This window comes from Dipodomys ordii, unplaced genomic scaffold, assembly GCF_000151885.1.
Source record: "Dipodomys ordii isolate 6190 unplaced genomic scaffold, Dord_2.0 Scaffold21, whole genome shotgun sequence".
Lineage (NCBI taxonomy): Eukaryota > Metazoa > Chordata > Mammalia > Rodentia > Heteromyidae > Dipodomys > Dipodomys ordii.
Window position 1 is genome coordinate 4,249,381 of NW_012267237.1, and position 20,246 is coordinate 4,269,626.

General features: G+C 45.1%; 1 protein-coding gene across 1 annotated transcript in view; it reads right to left on the reverse strand.

Annotated features, from left to right (window-relative positions):
• Nsun2 (NOP2/Sun RNA methyltransferase family, member 2) overlaps window positions 1–20,246 on the reverse strand; it is a 24,509-nt gene that overhangs the window by 3,456 nt on the left and 807 nt on the right. The window contains exons 2-17 of the mRNA XM_013013836.1: window positions 20,057–20,214; window positions 19,368–19,472; window positions 17,282–17,387; window positions 16,758–16,829; window positions 16,066–16,150; window positions 14,826–15,018; window positions 12,811–12,885; window positions 10,581–10,711; window positions 7,863–7,936; window positions 7,220–7,350; window positions 6,801–6,897; window positions 3,759–3,943; window positions 3,397–3,489; window positions 2,453–2,588; window positions 1,503–1,583; window positions 1,110–1,248 (exon numbers count right to left, since the gene is read on the reverse strand). Coding sequence (XP_012869290.1) covers window positions 1,110–1,248; window positions 1,503–1,583; window positions 2,453–2,588; window positions 3,397–3,489; window positions 3,759–3,943; window positions 6,801–6,897; window positions 7,220–7,350; window positions 7,863–7,936; window positions 10,581–10,711; window positions 12,811–12,885; window positions 14,826–15,018; window positions 16,066–16,150; window positions 16,758–16,829; window positions 17,282–17,387; window positions 19,368–19,472; window positions 20,057–20,214 — 1,861 coding nt within the window. The remainder of the gene's footprint in view (window positions 1–1,109; window positions 1,249–1,502; window positions 1,584–2,452; window positions 2,589–3,396; window positions 3,490–3,758; window positions 3,944–6,800; window positions 6,898–7,219; window positions 7,351–7,862; window positions 7,937–10,580; window positions 10,712–12,810; window positions 12,886–14,825; window positions 15,019–16,065; window positions 16,151–16,757; window positions 16,830–17,281; window positions 17,388–19,367; window positions 19,473–20,056; window positions 20,215–20,246) is intronic.

The following is a 20,246-nucleotide window of genomic DNA, read 5'->3' on the forward strand; positions in this document are numbered from 1 at the left end:
TCTTCAGCTCAAGGCTAGCACTCTACCACTTGAGCCACAGCGCCACTTCCGGCTTTTTTCTTTTTGCTTATGTGGTGCTGAGGAATTGAACCCAGGGCCTAAGGCATGCAAGGCAAGTGCTCTACCACTGAGCCACCTTCCCAGCCCTCAATGTAATCCCTAATGCAAGATTTAATAAAAAGACAAGTATACATAGCTCCTTATCCTTCAAACTAATCTCTCCTTTTAAAATGGTGGTTCTTGCACAAGGAGATGCTAGACTCAAAAGAGGGTTTGGTTTTTTGCTCTCTGCAGGTTGTGGCTACCAGAGTAAGAGAAAGGACTAGACTGGAAAGGTCTGATTGTGCAGCTTCCACCAAAATGAGCTAGGCACACGCAATAACCAACTGTAAAAATGAACATGAACAAAAACAAAAGACAAAACCACAACAGCTCAGCAAGATTATATATTAAGGGTAAAATTGTCACCAGAGTCCTAACAACTAAACTCATGACATAAAACCAATGACACACCCTCGCATTTCGACTGGTGACCAGAACATCTGGTGGAACAAAGCTGGCCAAAAGCTCAAGTGAATCCTCCCTAGTGAGTTCGTCTCCTGTGCCCTCCACAGCTGAGACTGAGTTCCTGAGACCTGTCTCCACTGGGGCTACCTGTTACCTAGACACAGGGATGCTGGGTGGCACCAGAGGCTTCTGAGCCAGCATAGCAGAGGAAGCCTTCAACAAGGCCTTTAATCCTCCCCGCATTCCAGGAGGTGGCTACAGAGCCCCTCTGGTGTAACTGGCTGTGTGACTGATAGACCATGCAGCCGCCCCTTGGTACACACTGCGGCACAGGTTCGAGGATGTGCATGCCCTCCATATAGGACAGCACAGCACTGACCAGGAGCTCATCCTCACCTCTAGATTACCACGTGAACTGTGGTTACACTGTACTTTCGAGAGTACTGACAATCATTCTTTCCTTGAACATTTTAAATTCATGCTAATGTGGAATGCACAGGTATGGAGCAGCTAATAGCAATGAAATATGTGGGTCAGAAAAACACCTCCAAAAGAAAACACACCCACACCAGGTTATGCCTTTATACAGTTCAACTACTTACTTAGGTCCTTGGCTTGGCTGTAGGTCTCACTGCTAAGTTTTCTAAAAAAAGGGTTTTCCTGGGTCAACAATATCTTGACATCTTCCATTGATATAGTTATAATTCTTGAATTAATGAATGGATACAATGTATATATTCCCTGTGAGAACAGGAAGATCACTGCGATTTCATCCCTGACAAGCAAAGCAGCCCCTCCTGCCCAGACCTGGCTCTCCTTGCGGGGGCCCTCACCAAGCCCGCCCTCCAGCCCAGAGCCACATCCAGGAGCTCAATAGCCTGCACGGATCCCACAGCTGCAGCAGCCTGCAGGCCTCGAGCTGGATGGAGAGCCCCTTCACTCGCCACGGCTTCCTACTAACCCACACTTGAGCGCCTCAAGTCTTCCCAAATTACCTCCTGTGCCAACCGGAAGGCACAGTCAAACTCTTCACCACTGTTATTTCGACACCACACCTTTATCCCCGTGTTAATAACCTGCAGGAGGAAAACAAGATGAAACACACGAAGTCTGGAGAATCACCAGAACAAGCTCCACTGGTACTGAAAGGGGGCAAGTTAGGCTGGATGGTACAGCAACGGCAGGGGGGGAAAAGAGGAAGGCCACCGCCCTGCAGGCCTGGCCGCCAGGTGCAAACGGCCACCGCCCTGCGGGCCTGACCGCCAGGTGCAAACGGCCACCGCCCTGCGGGCCTGGCCGCCAGGTGCAAACGGCCACCGCACTGCGGGCCTGACCGCCAGGTGCAAACGGCCACCGCCCTGCGGGCCTGGCCGCCAGGTGCAAACGGCCACCGCACTGCGGGCCTGGCCGCCAGGTGCAAACGGCCACCGCACTGCGGGCCTGACCGCCAGGTGCAAACGGCCACCGCCCTGCGGGCCTGACCGCCAGGTGCAAACGGCCACCGCCCTGCGGGCCTGACCGCCAGGTGCAAACGGCAGGCACATCCTCCTGGCACCAGACACCACCAGAAGAAAATACTTCAAAAATACAACAGGTCAGCAGACGCTATCACCCACGTCATGTGGCCCTGACAACCCTGGAAAGGGGAGAGGGAACAAGGGGGATCAGACCTCAGCACTGTCACGCAAACATACCTGACACGCAGACCCTCAGGGCAGGCTTGGCGCCGTGCCGCACAGCCAACGGGTGAGGGAAAACGCTAAGTGTGTCAAGGAGGGAAGGAAATGAAAAGGGCTGGACAGCAGTAAGTGTACAGACAATGTCTGAAAGGACAGAGCACAGGGCCCAAGGGAGAGCAGGCCTGCCACCACCCTGGCTGGGCAGGCCCAGAGAAGCGGCACAACAGCTCACGGGCGCCCACAGCCGAGCCGGAGCCAGGGCCTACCTTCATCTTCTCACTGTTGTTCAGCAGCACGTTGCGCAGCTCCTTAGAAACCATGTAGAGCTGCCGCTTCTTCCCTTCTGTAGTTCGAGTTAACAGATTCATCCTTGGGAATGAAGGATCCAAAGCATAAAACTTCCTGCAAAAGGAAGCATGCTGTTTCAGTTCACAAGCCTCACCTTGCTCTCCCCTTTCATCTATAACTGCAGGTGTTCTGCAGCATTCATTACACCTGGACCCGCCCCACCCATGAGATAGCTTCTCTCTCCATGCGACTCCAGGGTCAAGGACCTGAAACACCAGATACCTACAACACTCGCAAGACTTTTACAAATGTAAGCAGTAACAAAAAACAAAACCATCTCTCCACCCACCCAAAAAGCAGTGGAGCAGCCACTGTGATTACATGCACACTTACACTACCCTAACCATTTCCTCTATCCTTGTCTGAGTTGCCAACCCTACCCAGACCTCCTCTTCATTTCCTGGGTAAGAACTAGACAGGGCAGCCTTGGCCACTGGCCTCTATAGTTAAGAAGAGTTTTCTAGCTCCATCTTCTTTTCCTCTTTCATTTTAAGTGAAAGGTTGGAGTAAACAACCTTTTGATTTCATCCAGCTCTAAAACACAGTTAAAGAGAAACAGGCTTTGCACAAGTTCACACCTATAATCCTGGCTAATCAGAAGGCTGAGATCTAAAGGCTCATGATTCACAGCCTACAGGCAGAAATGTTCAACAGATTCCATTTCAAAAATAACCAGCAAAAAGGCAGAGCTGGAAATATGACTCAAGTAATATGGTAGTCTAGCAAAAGGCCCTGAGTTCAAAGCATAGGAAGAAGAGAGGGAAAAGCAAGTTGCACAGAACTAATTGTCAGTCAAATGTAAACAGTCGTACATTTCTCTTTCTACCCTCCATTTTAACAGAGAGGCTGCATTAGTCCTTACTCAATAGGTGGAAATAATGGGTCATCTTCAGGAATAAATACAAATGGATCTTCTTTAAATCCAAATAACTTCATTTTCTTAGATGGAGGAGGACTAAAATGGGATGAGAATGCAGAGACCTGGTTAGAAGTCAACACCCAGAAGACTCATCCTTTCCCACCCAGTGCTGTGTGACGGGTTCTACGGGGACTTTGCGCACAAAGCTAACGGGGACCCTCCTAACCCGTACTCAGAACACAGCAAGCAGCCCACCCTTTGTGCTATTCCCTGTGCACCACATCCTCAACCCTTCCCAAAACCACTGTGGCAAAGGCCCGGGGCCATTTAATTTCCCGGGATTGTGAGGCCCTCCATCGCCTTACCCACACACTCCATCTTTCTTGGTCTCATTCTCTAAGCTGCTCACAGCTGTCTCGCTGATGTCTGTGTCCCCAGGCCCAGTCTCTGGCTGATTCTGCAGCTCACCGGACTCTGTGAGGTTTTCCTCTGTGGGAGGTGCAGGGCTTGGCTGTGAGGTTTCTCTGGTTTCTGCAGATCTGCCCTGCACCTGGCAAGGGGACAAGGAATAATGCACTCTCTGCTGCTGAACCAATACCAAACCACCACATTCACAAAGTCAGCTATATGTCCCTCTAACAATGCGTAAGACCACAACAGAATGTTTTTGTCAACGGGTATCACTTTAACTCTACTTGATTTTACAAGAACAGAAGTTGTGGGCAGTCTCATGAAAAGAACAGAACACATGGTCCTCTGTAGATAGTGGTATACGGTGCCTGTTCTCATTTAAAAATGCTTAATGTGCACTTGGTGTAGGAGACAATGGGAAACAGTTATCAACACCAGCCCCAAATGATCAGGCTGGAGCCAAAACCAAGCGCAAGAGAGATGAAAGGTAAGAGAGAGGTGCGAATGATTCCACATATCTCTGGGGCCCAAAGATTTGCCCAGGAAAGAATAAGCTGCTTCACTTGTGTAGAATTTACACTGACTCAAAATGCTTTATTAATATTAAAAACCTCCCTACCATGCAGCAGGGCCCTGAGATCAATCTCTAGCAAAACAAAAACACACAACTTTTAAAACCATGCATCCTTTCAAATCGGCTACAAGATCAGTGCCTTTGTTTGAAGTTTCCTCATAAAGTGGAAGAGCAGAGCGTCTGACAACGCTGCCCCCCAGAACCCCCCCACCCCACCCTAGACAAAGTGCACTCTCCTTTCGATTCCAGCCTCTTCAGCTCAAATGAGCCTTATAGCCAGGAGCCACACAAAAGGCACATTCTATCCATGTGGGTCTGTGTGGCCTCAATGCTAGCTGGTTGTTTAACCTGCCTCCCATTGATTTCAACTAGCTAATCATGCTTCTACCTCATGCAGCACAGGCTATACCCTGCACAGAGCTAACTAAAACTCAGCCTAACTAAAAAATGGACTTCATAGCTGAGCAACCAACAGCACACTGTGTTGTGCTGAGAACACATCTAGGGCAAACAGAAGTTACAGCCCAACCACACAGGGAGGGAGGCGACCAAATGTCCAGGCAGCATCAGGTGCGAGTCAATAGAGAACCCTGCAGAACCCAATCCAACCCTCTGCCACAGCTGGCTGTGGACCCCGAGCACAGAACAAGCCACAAGTGCAGAGGTCAGATTACATCCTGTGAAAAGGTGTGACAAGGCTGGGTGAGTGTGCCGACTGGCACACGAGAGCACAGTGGATTCAACTTCAGCACCAAAACATCATATAAGCAGTGAAAGGCAGGTTATTGTTAAAACATAGTCCTAATGCTGGGCACTACTGGCTCACACCTACACTCACAGCCACTCAAGAGGCTGAGATGACAAGGTCACAATTCAAAGCCAGCCCAGCAGGAGTGGGACTGTGGCTCAAATGGTGAGAGCAAGAAGCCTCAACAAGAAGTTCAGGGACAGCAGCCAGGCCTTGAGTTAAAGCCCTAGAACACAGACAGACAGACAGACACACACACACACACACTCATATACACTCACACACACACACTCACACACTCATATACACTCATACACACACACACACAAAACACAGCATTAACACTGATTATCAACAAAATTATGCACTTACTACGTTAAATGTAACAGTACAACTAACATCACTTCTTTAACTGAAGCCACTGGGCACTGCAGCTTATGCACATGGCTGATATTCTATTTCTATTAGGAGCACAGTGCTAAGCACTCACAGCTTCATTCCAAAGAGTTAGACTGGAAGTCTGAACCAGGCATATATATGTAAGTTGTGCATACAGTCACAGCTATTTGGAGGCAGTGTAATTGGGGAGGATCATGACTCAAAGTCAGGTAATGAAAAAAGTAAGTCTCTCTATCTCAGCTGACCAGTCTGACGTGGTGTGTGCCTATCGCTGCAACAGCAAGGTAGGCATTGGCACAAGGACAGATATCAGAGGTCAGCCCTGGGCAAAAACTGCAAGGTTCTATCTATCAGCCAAAGGGCGGAAGGCATGTCTCACTGGCAGAGCCAGAGAGCAGGGCTCAGAGTTCAAACCCTAGTGCCACCAAAAAAATTCCCAAGTGTGAGTTGCAGACACAAAGTGAGGCCCTACCTAACTTACTGCAAACACCATGAAGTTCAACAGGAAGTGAAGGGTCTTCACCATTACCAGGGAGCAGGACATAAGGTTAACCAGGACCACCTGCTCCAGAAGATGCTGAAGCCTTGAGGAAACATCTCCTGCTTTTCTAAGGCCAAATGCCATGTGTCCTAATTTCCAAGCATCGACCCTCCAAGAAACATACGTTTTTCACACTGAGACTAAGACATCAACTGTCACTACAGGGAGACTCATGCAGTAACAGTGTTGGGGAGACACAGGCATACGTAAGTGGGGCTGTGAGGCCGCACGTGGTGGCCCCCAGCAAGGGGAACCAGTGGGCAGTGTGCAGTCGTTATGAATGGGTCTGTCTGGGACCTGATGGCCTGTGGCCAGCTGAGGGGACACGTAGAGAGGAGGACACGGCACAGATAGAAGCTCCACACTCCTGGTCTCAAGAGCAGGTTTGCAGGAGAGTGGGGCACTACAGACTGGATTGGGGACCTTGCACACACTAGGTGAGGGCTCTACCATTTGGGCCATACCTCCCGTCCCACAGCAGTTTTCATGTCTTTTCCACTGCTATCAAATGACTGATTAAGAGGTGGACAGAATGCATTCCCCTAACACTGAGAAAAAGGCGTGCTTTTGAGAAACTTAAAATTTAGATGAGATCCCCGTGCTCGGGCTCAACCCCTCCCCTCTCACACCCAAGCCCCTCCTTATTACTTCTGTATATCTTCCACTGAAGTTAAACTTCTGCCTCAAATGTACAAAACATCAAAGTTCTATTATATTTTGGAAGAAAGCCTTACCTTTGGTTGCCGTTTATTCCATGGCATTGAAGATTTTTTGACCAGTACTGCCACAAAGAACCCTCCAGTATTCTGATGATGGGGTAATATTCTAAGGCTGAACACAAAGAAGGTAAGAAAAGAGATAAGAGCACTTAAGAAAAGAGATAAGGAGAGATAAGAAGGGTTAATAGGGTAAGTGTAATGGATTACACTGTATGCACCACAGAAATGGAACGAAACCCATCTGCACAATTAATATACACTAACAAAACCTAAAATTCATGTTTCCAAAGATCTAACCAATTCCGTTTACAAACACTATGCCACTGACAGGCAGCGAGGGCACCTCAGCTGCTAGAAAGGAGGGCCCCACATATGGGATGGCCACTGGACCAGCCACCCCCCTTCCCCAAGCCCCGCTCTTCCCACAAACTGACCATCGCTCTAGGTGCATGGCCTGTAACTTCTCCAGGTCCTTCGGCGGGAACATGGTAGGTCGGATTTGGGTATGCCGACTGTGGGGGACCTCGTCCCAGTCGGCAAACCACTGCCCATCTCTTGTCATGACCTGCAAAGGAGCACAGCCACCACTGCTCAGCACCCCAGGACCAGTGCACACCCCAACCATACAAAGGGCGGGGCGGGAAGTCATCGCAAAGAAAGCAGCAAACCATCTTTAAAAACAACCAAGTTCAAACACTGTCATTCCAAAAACCAGGAAGGCGGCTATAAAGGAATGCTTTTCACTCAGTTTCTTTTCTTTGATTTAAAAAAGTCTCAAGACTGCTCAGTTTAACACAGCAAATTGTTTTTGAATCCCAGTCCACAAAAAATAAAGCAGAACAGTGCTAATGGGGAGACCAACACCAAAGCTGGTTTCCACAGAAGGATGAAGGCCAGATGACTTCCCATTAAGAGGGAAGCAGTAGAATCATACCATCTGTCATTAAATATAATTTCACAACCTGATGAGGTATTGATGCCTGTTATCCAAACACCAATGCTTTCTACTATTCTTGGCTCTTCGGCCTTTCAAGCTGTCCTTGCCCACTGAAGTCTGAGTCTTTGTAGCAGGATTACCTTCCACTGAGTGACTCCAGGCATCCACTTCAGTCCTGGCAGTTCACCAGATACATCAGCAAGCTCCAGAGCACCTACACAGAAAAATAAATAAGAAGAAAAGTTGAAGAAACCAGACACTAAAAGATCACACAGTATGATTCCATTCCCAGGCGATGTTAGAGAAGGCAAACTCTTGAGAGTTTGGGAGAGCGGGTCAGCGGCAGCTTGAGGCTGCAGTAGGACAGGAAGTGAATGTTAATGGGTACAAAGAACGTTCTTGAGATGGACAAAACGTCTAAAATCTGGGCTGAAGAGTACTCAACTTGGTGGTTTCTAAAAATCACATACCTGAACACTTAACTGAAAATGAACGGGATGCTATGTAAATCAGAGCTCAGTAAAGGTACCAGAGAGCTCCAGTAAGAATGCAAGCAGATGCTACTCTGCAGGATCAACAGCAGGCATGAGACACTGCAGCTTGATTCAGAGAACATGGCCTAACTCTTTGTTCTAGACACATTGTCAGATACTTGGGTCTTCAGACCTTTTATCAAAGAAGCACCCAGAACCAAACTGAAACTAAGTTTTAGGAAGTTCTGCTAAAACTTCCCATCAGGACACAGAGATCCACTTTTAAAACACAGTGACCAAAAAATAAATAAAAATAAATTAAAATTAAAATTTAAAAATTAAAAAAAACACCAGTGACCACAGTTTTGAACACATTACTGTCCCAAGGGTCTGCAAGTGATACCAGCAGCTAATTGCAAGGAATCACGTGAACAAATCAAGCCAGTTACACCCTAAAAATCTGAAGTCTAAAAAGATTCTCAAACATTCACACAGAAAACAAGCAGTTAGATCACAAATGCTCAGAGGAACAGTCCAGACAGCGAGGAAGACCACCAAAAAGCCACACTGAGAAGAGCTGGGTTGTCAGACTGGATGTGGATGCACCTTCCAGGGCCACGGAACTTTTCAGTGGCTGCTCACCCCTCATGCTTGCTAAAGCTGCAACTCGGCCCCACTGGGCTGCCCTTCCCCAAGGCTCTTGCTTACTTGACCTTTACACAGATGCATTGTGTGCCAGACTGTGGTCACTCACCCACCTCCCCAACTGTTTTAGAAACGTTCCCTCCTATTGCCAAAAAGATCCACAGCTTAAGCAGAACTTGGATTCCTCCACTCTCAGGTGGAGTCTTGCTGCTTAGGCTAGTCCTTCAAAGGCTGAAGCCAAGAACCTGACTACCCAACTCCAGACAAAGACAGGTTTGTCCTGTGCGAGGACAGTTCTGTAATAAGAACTGTGAATGGAGTCGGGCGCTGGTGGCTCACACCTGTCATCCTACCTACTCAGGAGGCTGAGATCTGAGGATCACAGTTCAAAGCTGGCCCAGGAAGGAACATCTATCTGTGAGACCCTTATTTCCAATTAACCACCGGAAAAACAGAAGTGGTGCTGTGGCTCAAGTGGTAGAGTGCTAGCCTTGAGCTAAAGAGCTCAGGGACAGCGCCCAGGTCCAGAGTTCAAGTCCCACGACTGATGAAAAAACAAAAGAAAAAGAAAGAAATGTGAATGGAAAATAGCTCGAGTGTAAGGAAAGAGGAACTGGGTAGACATGAAGTGAACTGCAAGAGCTGTGAGAGAAAATAAAGAATGCCAACCACAAATGGTCACAAACCACAAATGAAGGCAAGCCCTATTGTGAGAAGAATCCTTCCTACCTGGGCAGGGCCTGGCTTCTGGTCCCAGCCACAAGCATCAAACACAAGGACAATGACATAGAGTGCTCAGGCAACAAGAGATGAAACACAGTGACAAACAACATCCATAAGCTTTCTGTCATGCACAACCAGGCCTGGCCTCTCATTCCAGGTCAAGAAAACCCCACCCAGAACCAGGGATACCTGTCTCTTTACTTTGATATTACTGTATCATAGCAAAACTCACTATGTTTTGAGCCTATGAATCAACTGAGATTTTTTTTTGCATATGAATCCAGTATAGGGGTTTGTTTTGACATTTCCATACATGTACACTGCATCTTCTCTTCTTCATTTGTTTTGGTTTGGCTTTTTGGTTTTTATTTTTGGTGCTATTGGGATTTGAACTTAAAGAACCTCGCATTTGTTAAGCAGGTGTTCTGCCATCTGGTGACATGACATGGTCCTATCCCTTTTTGCTTTAGTTTTTTTCCAAAAAGGTCTCACACCCTTGCCCAGATTGGCTTCCATGGCGAACCTCCCACCTCTGCTTCCCAGAGAAAGCTTTATAACTGTGTATCACCATGAGCAGCTTCTTCTGAACTCTGACAAATTACAACACAATGACCCACAACAGGCTAATCACAGAACATGACCTAAGAGTCCCAGAGACAGGACAGAGGGTGGTCCTCAGGACTCAGGGAGACTTTTTTAATAAGGCCAGTTTCAATTTTGCAAAGTAATTCTGGAAATGTACAGTGGTTGTACAACAACATAAATCAAGCTAATTCTGTTGAACTGTATACTTAACAAATGATTAAGAGGATAAACACTTTGTTTTGTATATCCTGCAATCACTAACAAACACCATCTTAAAGTCCCGACACGCCAAATAATTCAATATACGATGATGGGCCCACTGCAGGAGGCTGTGTTTAAGCAGGGCATCTCATTTCAGAGGCTGTGACTCCAAAGCACACATGCCAATGTTTAGGAAAAGGTCTGCAGGAGCACACAACTCAGCACACTGACCTTCGCTCTTCTCCAGCAAGGATGCTATGACTGCTTCATCCTCGATGGGGTTCAGCGAGCACGTAGAGTACACCATCCTCCCCCCTTCTGCCAACTGCTCCGCGCCACGCGTGGCAATCCGCAGCTGTAGACTAAGGGGGACCCAGGTTACCACAGACTGCACACATCCCCAAGGCACACAGGCGTAACGTACTGATCCACAATGTCACACACGCTATAATAAAAACCTTTCAAAGTTGCAAGTGAAGTTAAGGCATAGTTATACAAGCTGTTCTGTATCAATAAATAGCACCCATTTACATGAATATATTCTGTCCTATTAATCTTTTTCAGTACATCAACAAGCAAAGCACAAACCTGGTTAAGTTCAACTCACTACAGGAATTTCTCTATTAAAAATTTCCATCTTTGGCTGGGTGCTGTTAGCTCATGCTTTTTAATCCTAACTACTCAGGAGGCTGAGATATGAGGACCACGGTTCAAAGTCAGCCAGCGCAGGAACATCCATGACACTCTTATCTCCAATTAACCACCAGAAGACCGAAGTGGCGCTGTGCTTCAAGCTAGCCTTGAGCTGTAGAGCTGGGGACAGTGCCCAGGCCCAGAGTACAAGCCCCACGACAGACCAAAAAACCCTCCATATTTGTATAAATGTGGTTTTTCTACAGAAAATTTATGTCTATACATTGTAAAACTTAACCTGTATACAGATGTACCGGACGTTATGTTGAAAAACAAACCTTACAACTTTGGTGCGAGGATGGGGGTGGGGGAAGATGGGAAGGGATGGGAAGGGGAAATAAAGGAGGAGGCAACAATGCTTGATAAGAAATGTACTTATGCCGGGCACTGGTGGCTCACGCCTGTAATCCTAGCTACTCAGAAGGCTGAGATCTGAGGATTGCGGTTCAAAGCCAGCCAGGGCAGGAAAGACTGTGAGACTCCTATCTCCAATAAACCACTAGAATACCGGAAGTGGTGCTGTAGCTCAAGTGGTAGAGCGCTTCCCTTGAGCTGAAGAGCGCAGGGACAGCGCCCAAGCCCAGAGTTCAAGCCTCACGACCGACCAAAAAAAAAAAAAAAAAAGAAAAAAAAAAAGAAATGTACTCATTACCTTGCTTATGTAATTGTAACCCCTCTGTACGGTATTTTCACAATAAAAAAAAAATCTTAACCTGTGCCCTCACTTCAGAAGAGTAAGAAAAGTTTAGTAAGAAAAACTATGGCCAGAAAATTAGATGTCTATGAACATAAACATTAGATGTTTATGTTCATAGACATCTAATTCATATTAAAGAAAAAAAGAATATAAAGTTCTACAGACAGAATAATTTCAGCTGCTCCAAATGGAGATTAAAAAGAATATCCTGCATGGAAAAACCTCATATTACACCCAACATTAACAGACATCATCTCAATGATTTTTTTTTTTTACTATTTTTAATTATCTTCCAAATTTTGAGTATTTTCCTTATCATAAAAAAGCTATATAGGACTGGGAAGGTGGCTCAGTGGTAGAGTGCTTGCCCTGCATGCATGAGGCAGCCCCTAGGTTCAATTCCTCAGAACCACAAAAACAGAAAAAGCTGAAAGTGGTGCTATGGCTCAAGAAGTAGAGCACCAGCCTTGAGCTGAAGAGCTAAGGGACAGTACCCTAGTCCAGAATTCAGGCCCCACATCAACAACAACAACAACAAAAAAGCCTCATGCCTATAATTCTAGCTACTCAAGAAGCTGAGATCAGAGGATTGCTATTCAAAGTCAGCCCAAGCATGAAAGTCTATGAAACTCTTATCTCCAATTAACTACTAGAAAACCAGAGGTAGCACTGTGGGGCTCAAAGTGGTAGAGCACTAGCCTTAAGCAATATAGCTCAGGAACAGCGCCCAGGCCCTGAGTTCAAGTTCAAACCCCATAACCAAAAAGAAAAAAAAGCCATTTTAAGTATATTAAAAGGTCAAAAAACAAAGAGCTTAAAAAAAAGCTAAGTTAAAACTTAAAGAAGGTAACGATCATTTCATGGAAGCATGTTTCAAGTCACTGGAATCGTTAGGAAGGCCTTCTGAATTAATGCACACACTGGCAGCACACAAGCTCGGACATGTAAGCAAACTATTAGGGCCTGTTATTAACTGTCAGCCAGACACTGTAGACTAAGCACCTAGAGAACGCTTGGCCACACAGCTGTAACCCATGTGTTCCAGGTAGAACCAGCTATCCTGTCACTCACCCATGCAGCTGCAGGCTGTTTAGGGTGCTCCACTTCTTCCAAACGTCAATGTTTTTTCTCATGGTGCCATCTCCACTGAGAAGAAAGTATTTATCAACTTGCAATTTTGCACAGGTAGATGACCAAAGTTTAATAGGCTTGTCACACACAAGGTGAATTGCATTACAAGTACTACTATAAATACCAATTAGAAAACAATCTAAATCCTCATCAACAAACCAACTTTCTATTTCAGTTTTCAGGACATATAAACATAATTTTTATTAAAATTATACTTAGTTTAACTTTTAATTTAAAAGGGAAGTAATGGATCTGAACAGAAATCTATTCAGTTGTTAAAAAAAATTTACTTCTATTTTGGAGAAACAGTAGTACTAAGAATAAACTAGTTACAGTATCCTTATTCACAGTACTTAGGATTTTGCATTTCTTCAGATTTTTTAGTATGCATGCATATGACAGAAATCTGAGGAGATCCAAGACTGAATAGGAAATGCCTGTTTTGTATGTATGTCATATATTCCCTGACTTTAGGATCGAAGTTTTTACTTGTGGCATCAGGCCAGAATCCAACAAGTTCCAGATTCTGGAACCCTTTCATGTTCAGATTAGGAACTCAACCTATACTAGCAAACTCATTTGTAGATCTAGGAGTACCTTGAATATGCTAATGAGAAACCTGAGTTAGTCAATAGACACTTTAATCAGAATTACATGAACAATAAGTTTATCAAAGGGTTTAAGACAGCAAACTCAATTAAGCAATTTCATTCCATTACCAATTTTTTTCTATAGTATAAAACACTTCTGACTTTCCATTATTCTCTAACAAAAATTATTTTCACATTTTCGTGACATTACTCCCACATGCATCTTTTACATTACAGGATGTCCATACCCAACTAGGGCTGACTTTCTGTCAAGTTTCATTTCCCTTGTTGGTGCAGTCACATGTGCTGTAGGGGGAGGGTCCACCGGACAGGAATGTCCTATAGCCCTGGCTGGATGCTGGTGGTTTGTAGAGTGGAAAGTGCATTGTAACTCCAGGGTGCTTCTTACAACCAACCACTCTTAAGAGTGCTTTATTCTCAGAATATAAGCTACACGTTTTATTTCTCATCAAAAGAACATAAAGTGTTTCTACCCTAAAGAAAAAAATTACCTAAGGGTAAACTAGCTATCTGTAACCTAAAAAAAAAAATTAGCACATGAGTAATATTTGTCTCAGAATGGAGTTACACTCTTACTTACCACGTTGCAAGGTATTTGGGGGAGGGGGTTCATTTCAGGTTTTTTACTCAAGTGTAAACTTATTTTAAGCAGCATTTTTCGGGTTATGTTGACTCAGTGCTACTCAGTGGTACCAGCTGCAATGTTCAGTTTCTGCCAGTAGCTCTGCCACTGGTCTAAACAAAATGCAAATCTTCACAACAGTGCTGACAGCACCTGTGGCTATTTCTGAGCTCTGGTCTCCACACATCCAGCCACTCAGGTGCTAACCCTGGGGCCTGCCTGCATGCCTTGGCACAGGTGTCTGCACCAATACAGTCTTTCCTTGCTGGAGAGTTATTTAGTCATGCTAGGGGCTATGGAGTGTGTTTTATATGTAAACACTAAATTTCTGTCATTTACTACTTAAAAATTGAAGCTCAAAAGTCTTAACTCCTAAATTTCTTGTTACTAAATAAATTTAGCACAAAAGTTCAATATGATTATGCATTACTCTATGACATTTTCCCCCACACACATATTGGAAGAAAAGATTGCAATACTCTAAAATGTAACACAGTCATCATTTATGAGTCTGCACTTCTGTGCTCCTTCTACCTTTGTTAGGACCAGTGCTGCTTCACTAACAGCTCAAGTCCGTCTCTGGGTTCAGGCTCATGACATCTCTCTCTACACTGGTATGAGAATCGCAGCTCTAGTCCTGTAGTCCTGTGTGGTTCAATTTCAGTCTACAATTGATTTCCTTGTGGATGGGGGGCTTTCTGGCCTCTGAGCAATATAAATACCTGCAAGGGACATCACATAAAATTCGATCATAGAAGAGAATCTCTTTCCTTCCGTCCATATCCACTGTGAGTCTAGGGATGCTGGATGCGTCATGGTTTACCACCATGATGCAGGGACTGCTTAACCTTTTGGCCTGATGAACGAGCAGATAGCAGCGCTTGTTGTCCACATCATTAGCGATAACAAATCCCTCTGGGAATATAAAATTGTAGTGTCAGGTGTGATGTGCACAAGTGAAACAATTTCCTGGAATTATGAGGTAGTCCACCAAACTTAAGACCTGAGGTCAAGGGTTTGTACAACAACTCCCAAAGGGAGTCAGGAATTTGAACACCCCAAAATTCCTGAACCTCTTTCCCATGACTCAACTATTAGTTACAGAGGTGAATGAGGAGATCAGGTGTAACAAACACCACAATCACCTGACAAGTGTTACAATATTGCCAGTATGTGAGGGCTCTGCCTACTGGCCCTGGTGCTCACTCCCCACTCCCCACACTAAGAACCAGTAGGAACTTTAATAGGTACTGCTTCTGCTCATTTCTGATTTTTCCCACACCCCAACAAAAAGGCAAATATACCCAGCAACATTTATAATCAGGATGCAAAACGTAAGCATAAGCAAAGGAGAGAAGCTGCCCCTGTGGGCATGTGGAGGTTCCTCATGACTACTTTGGAGACAACAATTCAAATTATTGAATAAACATATTAACAAAAATATAACTTTTGAATAATGTAAGAATATACGACTTAAAAAAAATAACTCACTTCAGCTAATAAGTATGCCATTAACAGAAGCAAGGCTGCTGGCTTAAAGGAAACAAGGCGGGCTGTAGCAAACACAGGGATGTTACTGTCTTTCTCTTGGAGAACCCCGATAAGGGGCAACAGCAGTAACTGTGGGAAAGCGTTCTCTGCAGGCTCCTTGCACCTGCAAGGGAAGTGGCATGCCTCCTGCTTCAAGAAGTGTCCAACATTGCCCAGAGCTTGCTTGTTTTTGCTAGAAACTCCAACTGTAAAATCTCTAAGTACACATGACCAAAACAAAAGGAAGAAAAAAAAAACCCTACCATTTGATTTTCCAGAAAAATAATCCTAAAGGTTTCCCCCAAGTAGTCAATGTGTGTGCTCTAGCAGGCAAAAAACATCTGGCTCTATCTTCAATAAACAGAAAGCCTGTGGCTGTCACAGCCATGCTAGTGTTAAGACTGTTCCCTGTCTATAGCCACCCAACAATACCTGGAAAGGGGACGTTCATGTCTGCATGCAGCATTTCAATTAGCTGTGTGGTCTTCGATCCAGGGGCTGCACACATATCTAAGATCTAGACAAAACGAAACAAGTGATGCTAAAAAAAATAAATATTCTAGACTTAATTTTTAGCCATACTAGTATCTTGATTGCTATTCTAAGACCTAACCATACACTTCTGCATGGAGTCATGTCATTTGACTTGTACAAGGATCTCATCATATCTAATGTCTATCTACCTCCACCCCCAAAACTTACTGAATCAGGGTGCCTAGGGGATGGGAACAAAATGACACTAGAAATCAGTGAAAACTGACATTAGACAAGGCTGTGAATGATGCTAAAAGGCAGGACACTTCCAGTCAGCATTTGTCAGCTCTCGAGGTGTGCTTCACTTTACCCATCTGGAAAATTCAGAGTGCTGGTCTAGTATCTGCCCCTCAGCCCTCATATAACAAGCTCTCTGATTTTCAGTGTTATCTGGCCAAATAATCTATAATGAACAAATTGAAAAACTCTGGAGGAGGAAAGTTATGAGAACTACAAAAGTTAAATGGGACAAAAGTATAAAAGAGAATCTAAAATACAGAGTGGAACAAGAATTAACTATATTAAAAGGTTTCGTTTCACTGAACTGGTAGAGCCCCCCCCCGTTTCCCCCCCTTCTTCCCAGCGACTACCTTATGATGTGGCCGGACACCAAGCAGCAGTGGCGGAATCATGCTGACGGCTTCCTGACGACTGATGTTCCCCTTAAGGACGAAAACACAGCAATGAGGAGAGTGGGGAAGAATTTCAATCTCAGGCATTATAACAAATGCAACAGAAAAATATCACGTTTTTATACAAAAGGATTGAGAGTATCACAAAGATCTGATTTTTACAACAGTGGGTAAACAGTTGCTATCTAAAGGCAACCATTAAGAACAACCTAAATCATTAGTTAGAAAATCACACAGGACACTGAAATATCATGTCCAATTCCTCCTAAGCACAGGGCTAAATGAACATGTCTCAAAGGCAATCTGCTATCTTAGACACCTTAGGCAGTAAAGGAGCACCAGAACAGAGCAGTCAGAAATGAAAGCTGGTGCATACACTCACAGGAGTCTTAACATTGAGTGTGGTGTACCTATCACTCCCAGTGACTTAACATGATGCATGCCTTGTCTACAGCCTGAAGAATCCAAAGATGCCTACTTACAGATTCAGTCTCGCTGACCAGGAACTGATGAAACTTTTCCAACTGTGGAGACTTTCTCAAGATTTTCCGACTTAAGTTTGTGTGCCAGGCAAGTTCTTCAGGATACCTGACCAAAAAGAAAGTGTAGCTCTCAGACTGTAGACACTGAAGTGCTCCTTTGATAACTTACTGCTTCTACAGATTGCCTGCCAAGTGAGACACCTAATTCCCTTCTTGTTCATAGCCACACTGCTCTCAAATGCAGTCAGCAACACTGACTGATGTCCCTACCCTAGAGTAATGTTCTAACCAGACCACAGGCCGGTTAAAAGCAGGCAAGCTGGGAGTAATGAACAAAATACATGCCTAATGTTACCACAAAATAAAAATGATGGTGAGGAAAGAGTGGAGAGTGTCTCTGTTCCCTGCTATGGTGGAGGCATCAGTGGAAGAGACATCACTAGGATGATCTACTTCACGTACCACATGGCACAAAGATCAAAAGAACAGAGTAGATACCTGATACTTTGCATCTCTGGGATTTTAATAGCAATATTGCAGTTGTTGAACTAGGCTAGGCAGGCATTTGCCAGGTAGGCCTTCCACCAGTTGAGCCACACCCCTAAGCTCTTTTTTGCTTGTCATTTGTCTAGTAAGAATATCACAGTTGATGCCTGTTGAAACCTTAGCTTTGATCCTATTTATGCTTCCCACATAGCTCCAATAACAGGAACACACCACACTCAGCTTCTTTCTGGCTAAGATACAATCTCAAGAACCTTTTCTCTTGGCTGACCTTGAACTGAGTTCTTCCCAATCTCTGACTCTTGAGTAGCTAGAATTACAGACATGAGCCAATACAAAGGATTCAGCAAAACAAGAGTATAACCACAGCTTGAAGAGAATAAAAAATAAAAAGACTGATTACCAATCTGAAGAGCCCAATAGAAGAAAATGATAAGAGGACCAGGGCAGAACTTGAACTTGAGAGCAGAGGGCTTACTGAGCAAGTCTGAGGCCCTGAGTTAACCCAGTTGCCTACTAGATGCCTAGAAAGATGTGCCGCGGAGTATCTGTTTCCTACAGATGCGTACTGAAACCTCCTACTGGCTTAGGTGTCCTCATCATTCTCTAACCTATTACCATACTTCCAGATACAAGTCTTAAGGAGTAAATATCCCCAGTTAAGAGCAATGCAGCCAGTTCAGGTAAAACTGAATGACAGTCTATCTCCAACTACGCCTGAGTATCAGCACCACTAGTGATACTTTCAAACCAGGAACTCAGAATTAACTAGCCACTAGAGAGGTTTTAGAATGGGTCTCATAAAGGTCACTTTCTCTCAGGAAGAGCATACAAACCACAGCAGCTGAAGACATACTCTTCCACTAATGTCACTACGATGGACAGGGCTCACCAACAGCAACCTGATGTTCAATTCATTTTACTGCAATGGTCCTTTCAAGTTTTTAAAATCAAACAATGTAGTCCATGAGAGAGCGTGCACACACATATTTTCTCCCTTCACCCTCCCCGCCTCTCACCAAGTTTCACATTCATTCTTCTACCCCAGAAATGCATTTTGTGACAGTATCTGGCTTTGATCTAACCAGTACTCTAATTTTATTGAACACTCAGCATTCTGTGTTATGGACCCTGAAAATCCAATGTCTGGTGAAAGAAAAAGCAAAGCCACATACTTCATGGTTACAAAGTTTATAATCACTGAAAGTTGTCTAAAAATTAAAGACACAACCATTCACCTGTCAAAAGCTGCCAGAAAGCACTTGTTCAGTTCACATCATGTAAGAAATATTTAGGATTGCTTTTCTTTCATGAGATATTTCAATAACTCAAAGTTATTTTGAAATATGGAGCCAAAACAACTTACATTAGCAACTGTTACAAGTTATTTCAGGGCTAGGCACCTCCAGTTTGTGCTCCAGGCATTTCCTAATAAAGCCTGGACCCAAGGTTCACCTTCACAAAGTAGAGAAGCTAGAGGACATATCCTGGACAGGGAAGGAAAGAAAGGGCTAACTCTTGCTAGGAACAAATATTAAAATCCCAAAGGAAAGTCAACATGATCAAGGATGATGGTACCTACCAACTTAAGGGCTGTGGAACTTCAACTTTCTGACCATCCACCTCCAGATTCTCCAATTCCTTAAAATACTTGTTCTTCAAACAATGAAGAATTTCTTTTGCATGGCTGTTGAAAAATAAGCAAGTTTCCCAAGGATCTAAAAAGATATCATGCACAGCATCTTCTCCAAGTTTGCGAATTTTTTTTTTGCCAGTCCTGAGGCTTGAACTCAGGGCCTGGGCACTCTCCCTGAGCAATTCTTTTGCTCAAAGCTAGCACTCTTCACTTGAGCCATCGAACCCAGGGCTTCCGAGCCTTGGACGTGTTTTAGTTCATTCAAACCAACTCTACGTGAAAGGAAATGTTCTTTGGACACTGCCTTCTCCGCCAAGATCGCTTTGAAAACCTGAGCACCCCGTGTAGTTCGGTCACTAAAGGATCAGGCAAACGCAACATTAACTCCTTCGTTCCTGACTACGCCGCAGCCTCATCTTCACTTACACCCGGTGTTGGCAACGCTTCGCTACAGTGGGGGGGGGGGGTCGCGGGACCGCTCGGCTCGCCCAGGCCCCGGGAGCGTGTGCAACCTCGCCATCCCGGCCTCCCACCTGCAAGGCTCCCTCCAACTACACCGGCCCCCCTGGGACGCCCCGAACCCGCTCGAGGCTTCCAGAAGCCCCGGAGCCCGAGCCGCGGCGCCAGACCCCCACCTCTTGTAGCCCGTGATTCTCAGCGTGGCCGGCAGCGGCTCGCGGAGCGCAGTCATGAACTGGTCCCACTCGCCGTCGGGCACGATCCCGAGCTCGCGGTAGTAGTGCTCGAACAGCTGGTTCTCCTTGACGATCTCGGGGTAGCCGCCCTCCCAGCCCTGCGGGGAGAGCAGCGTCAGCCCGGCGCAGG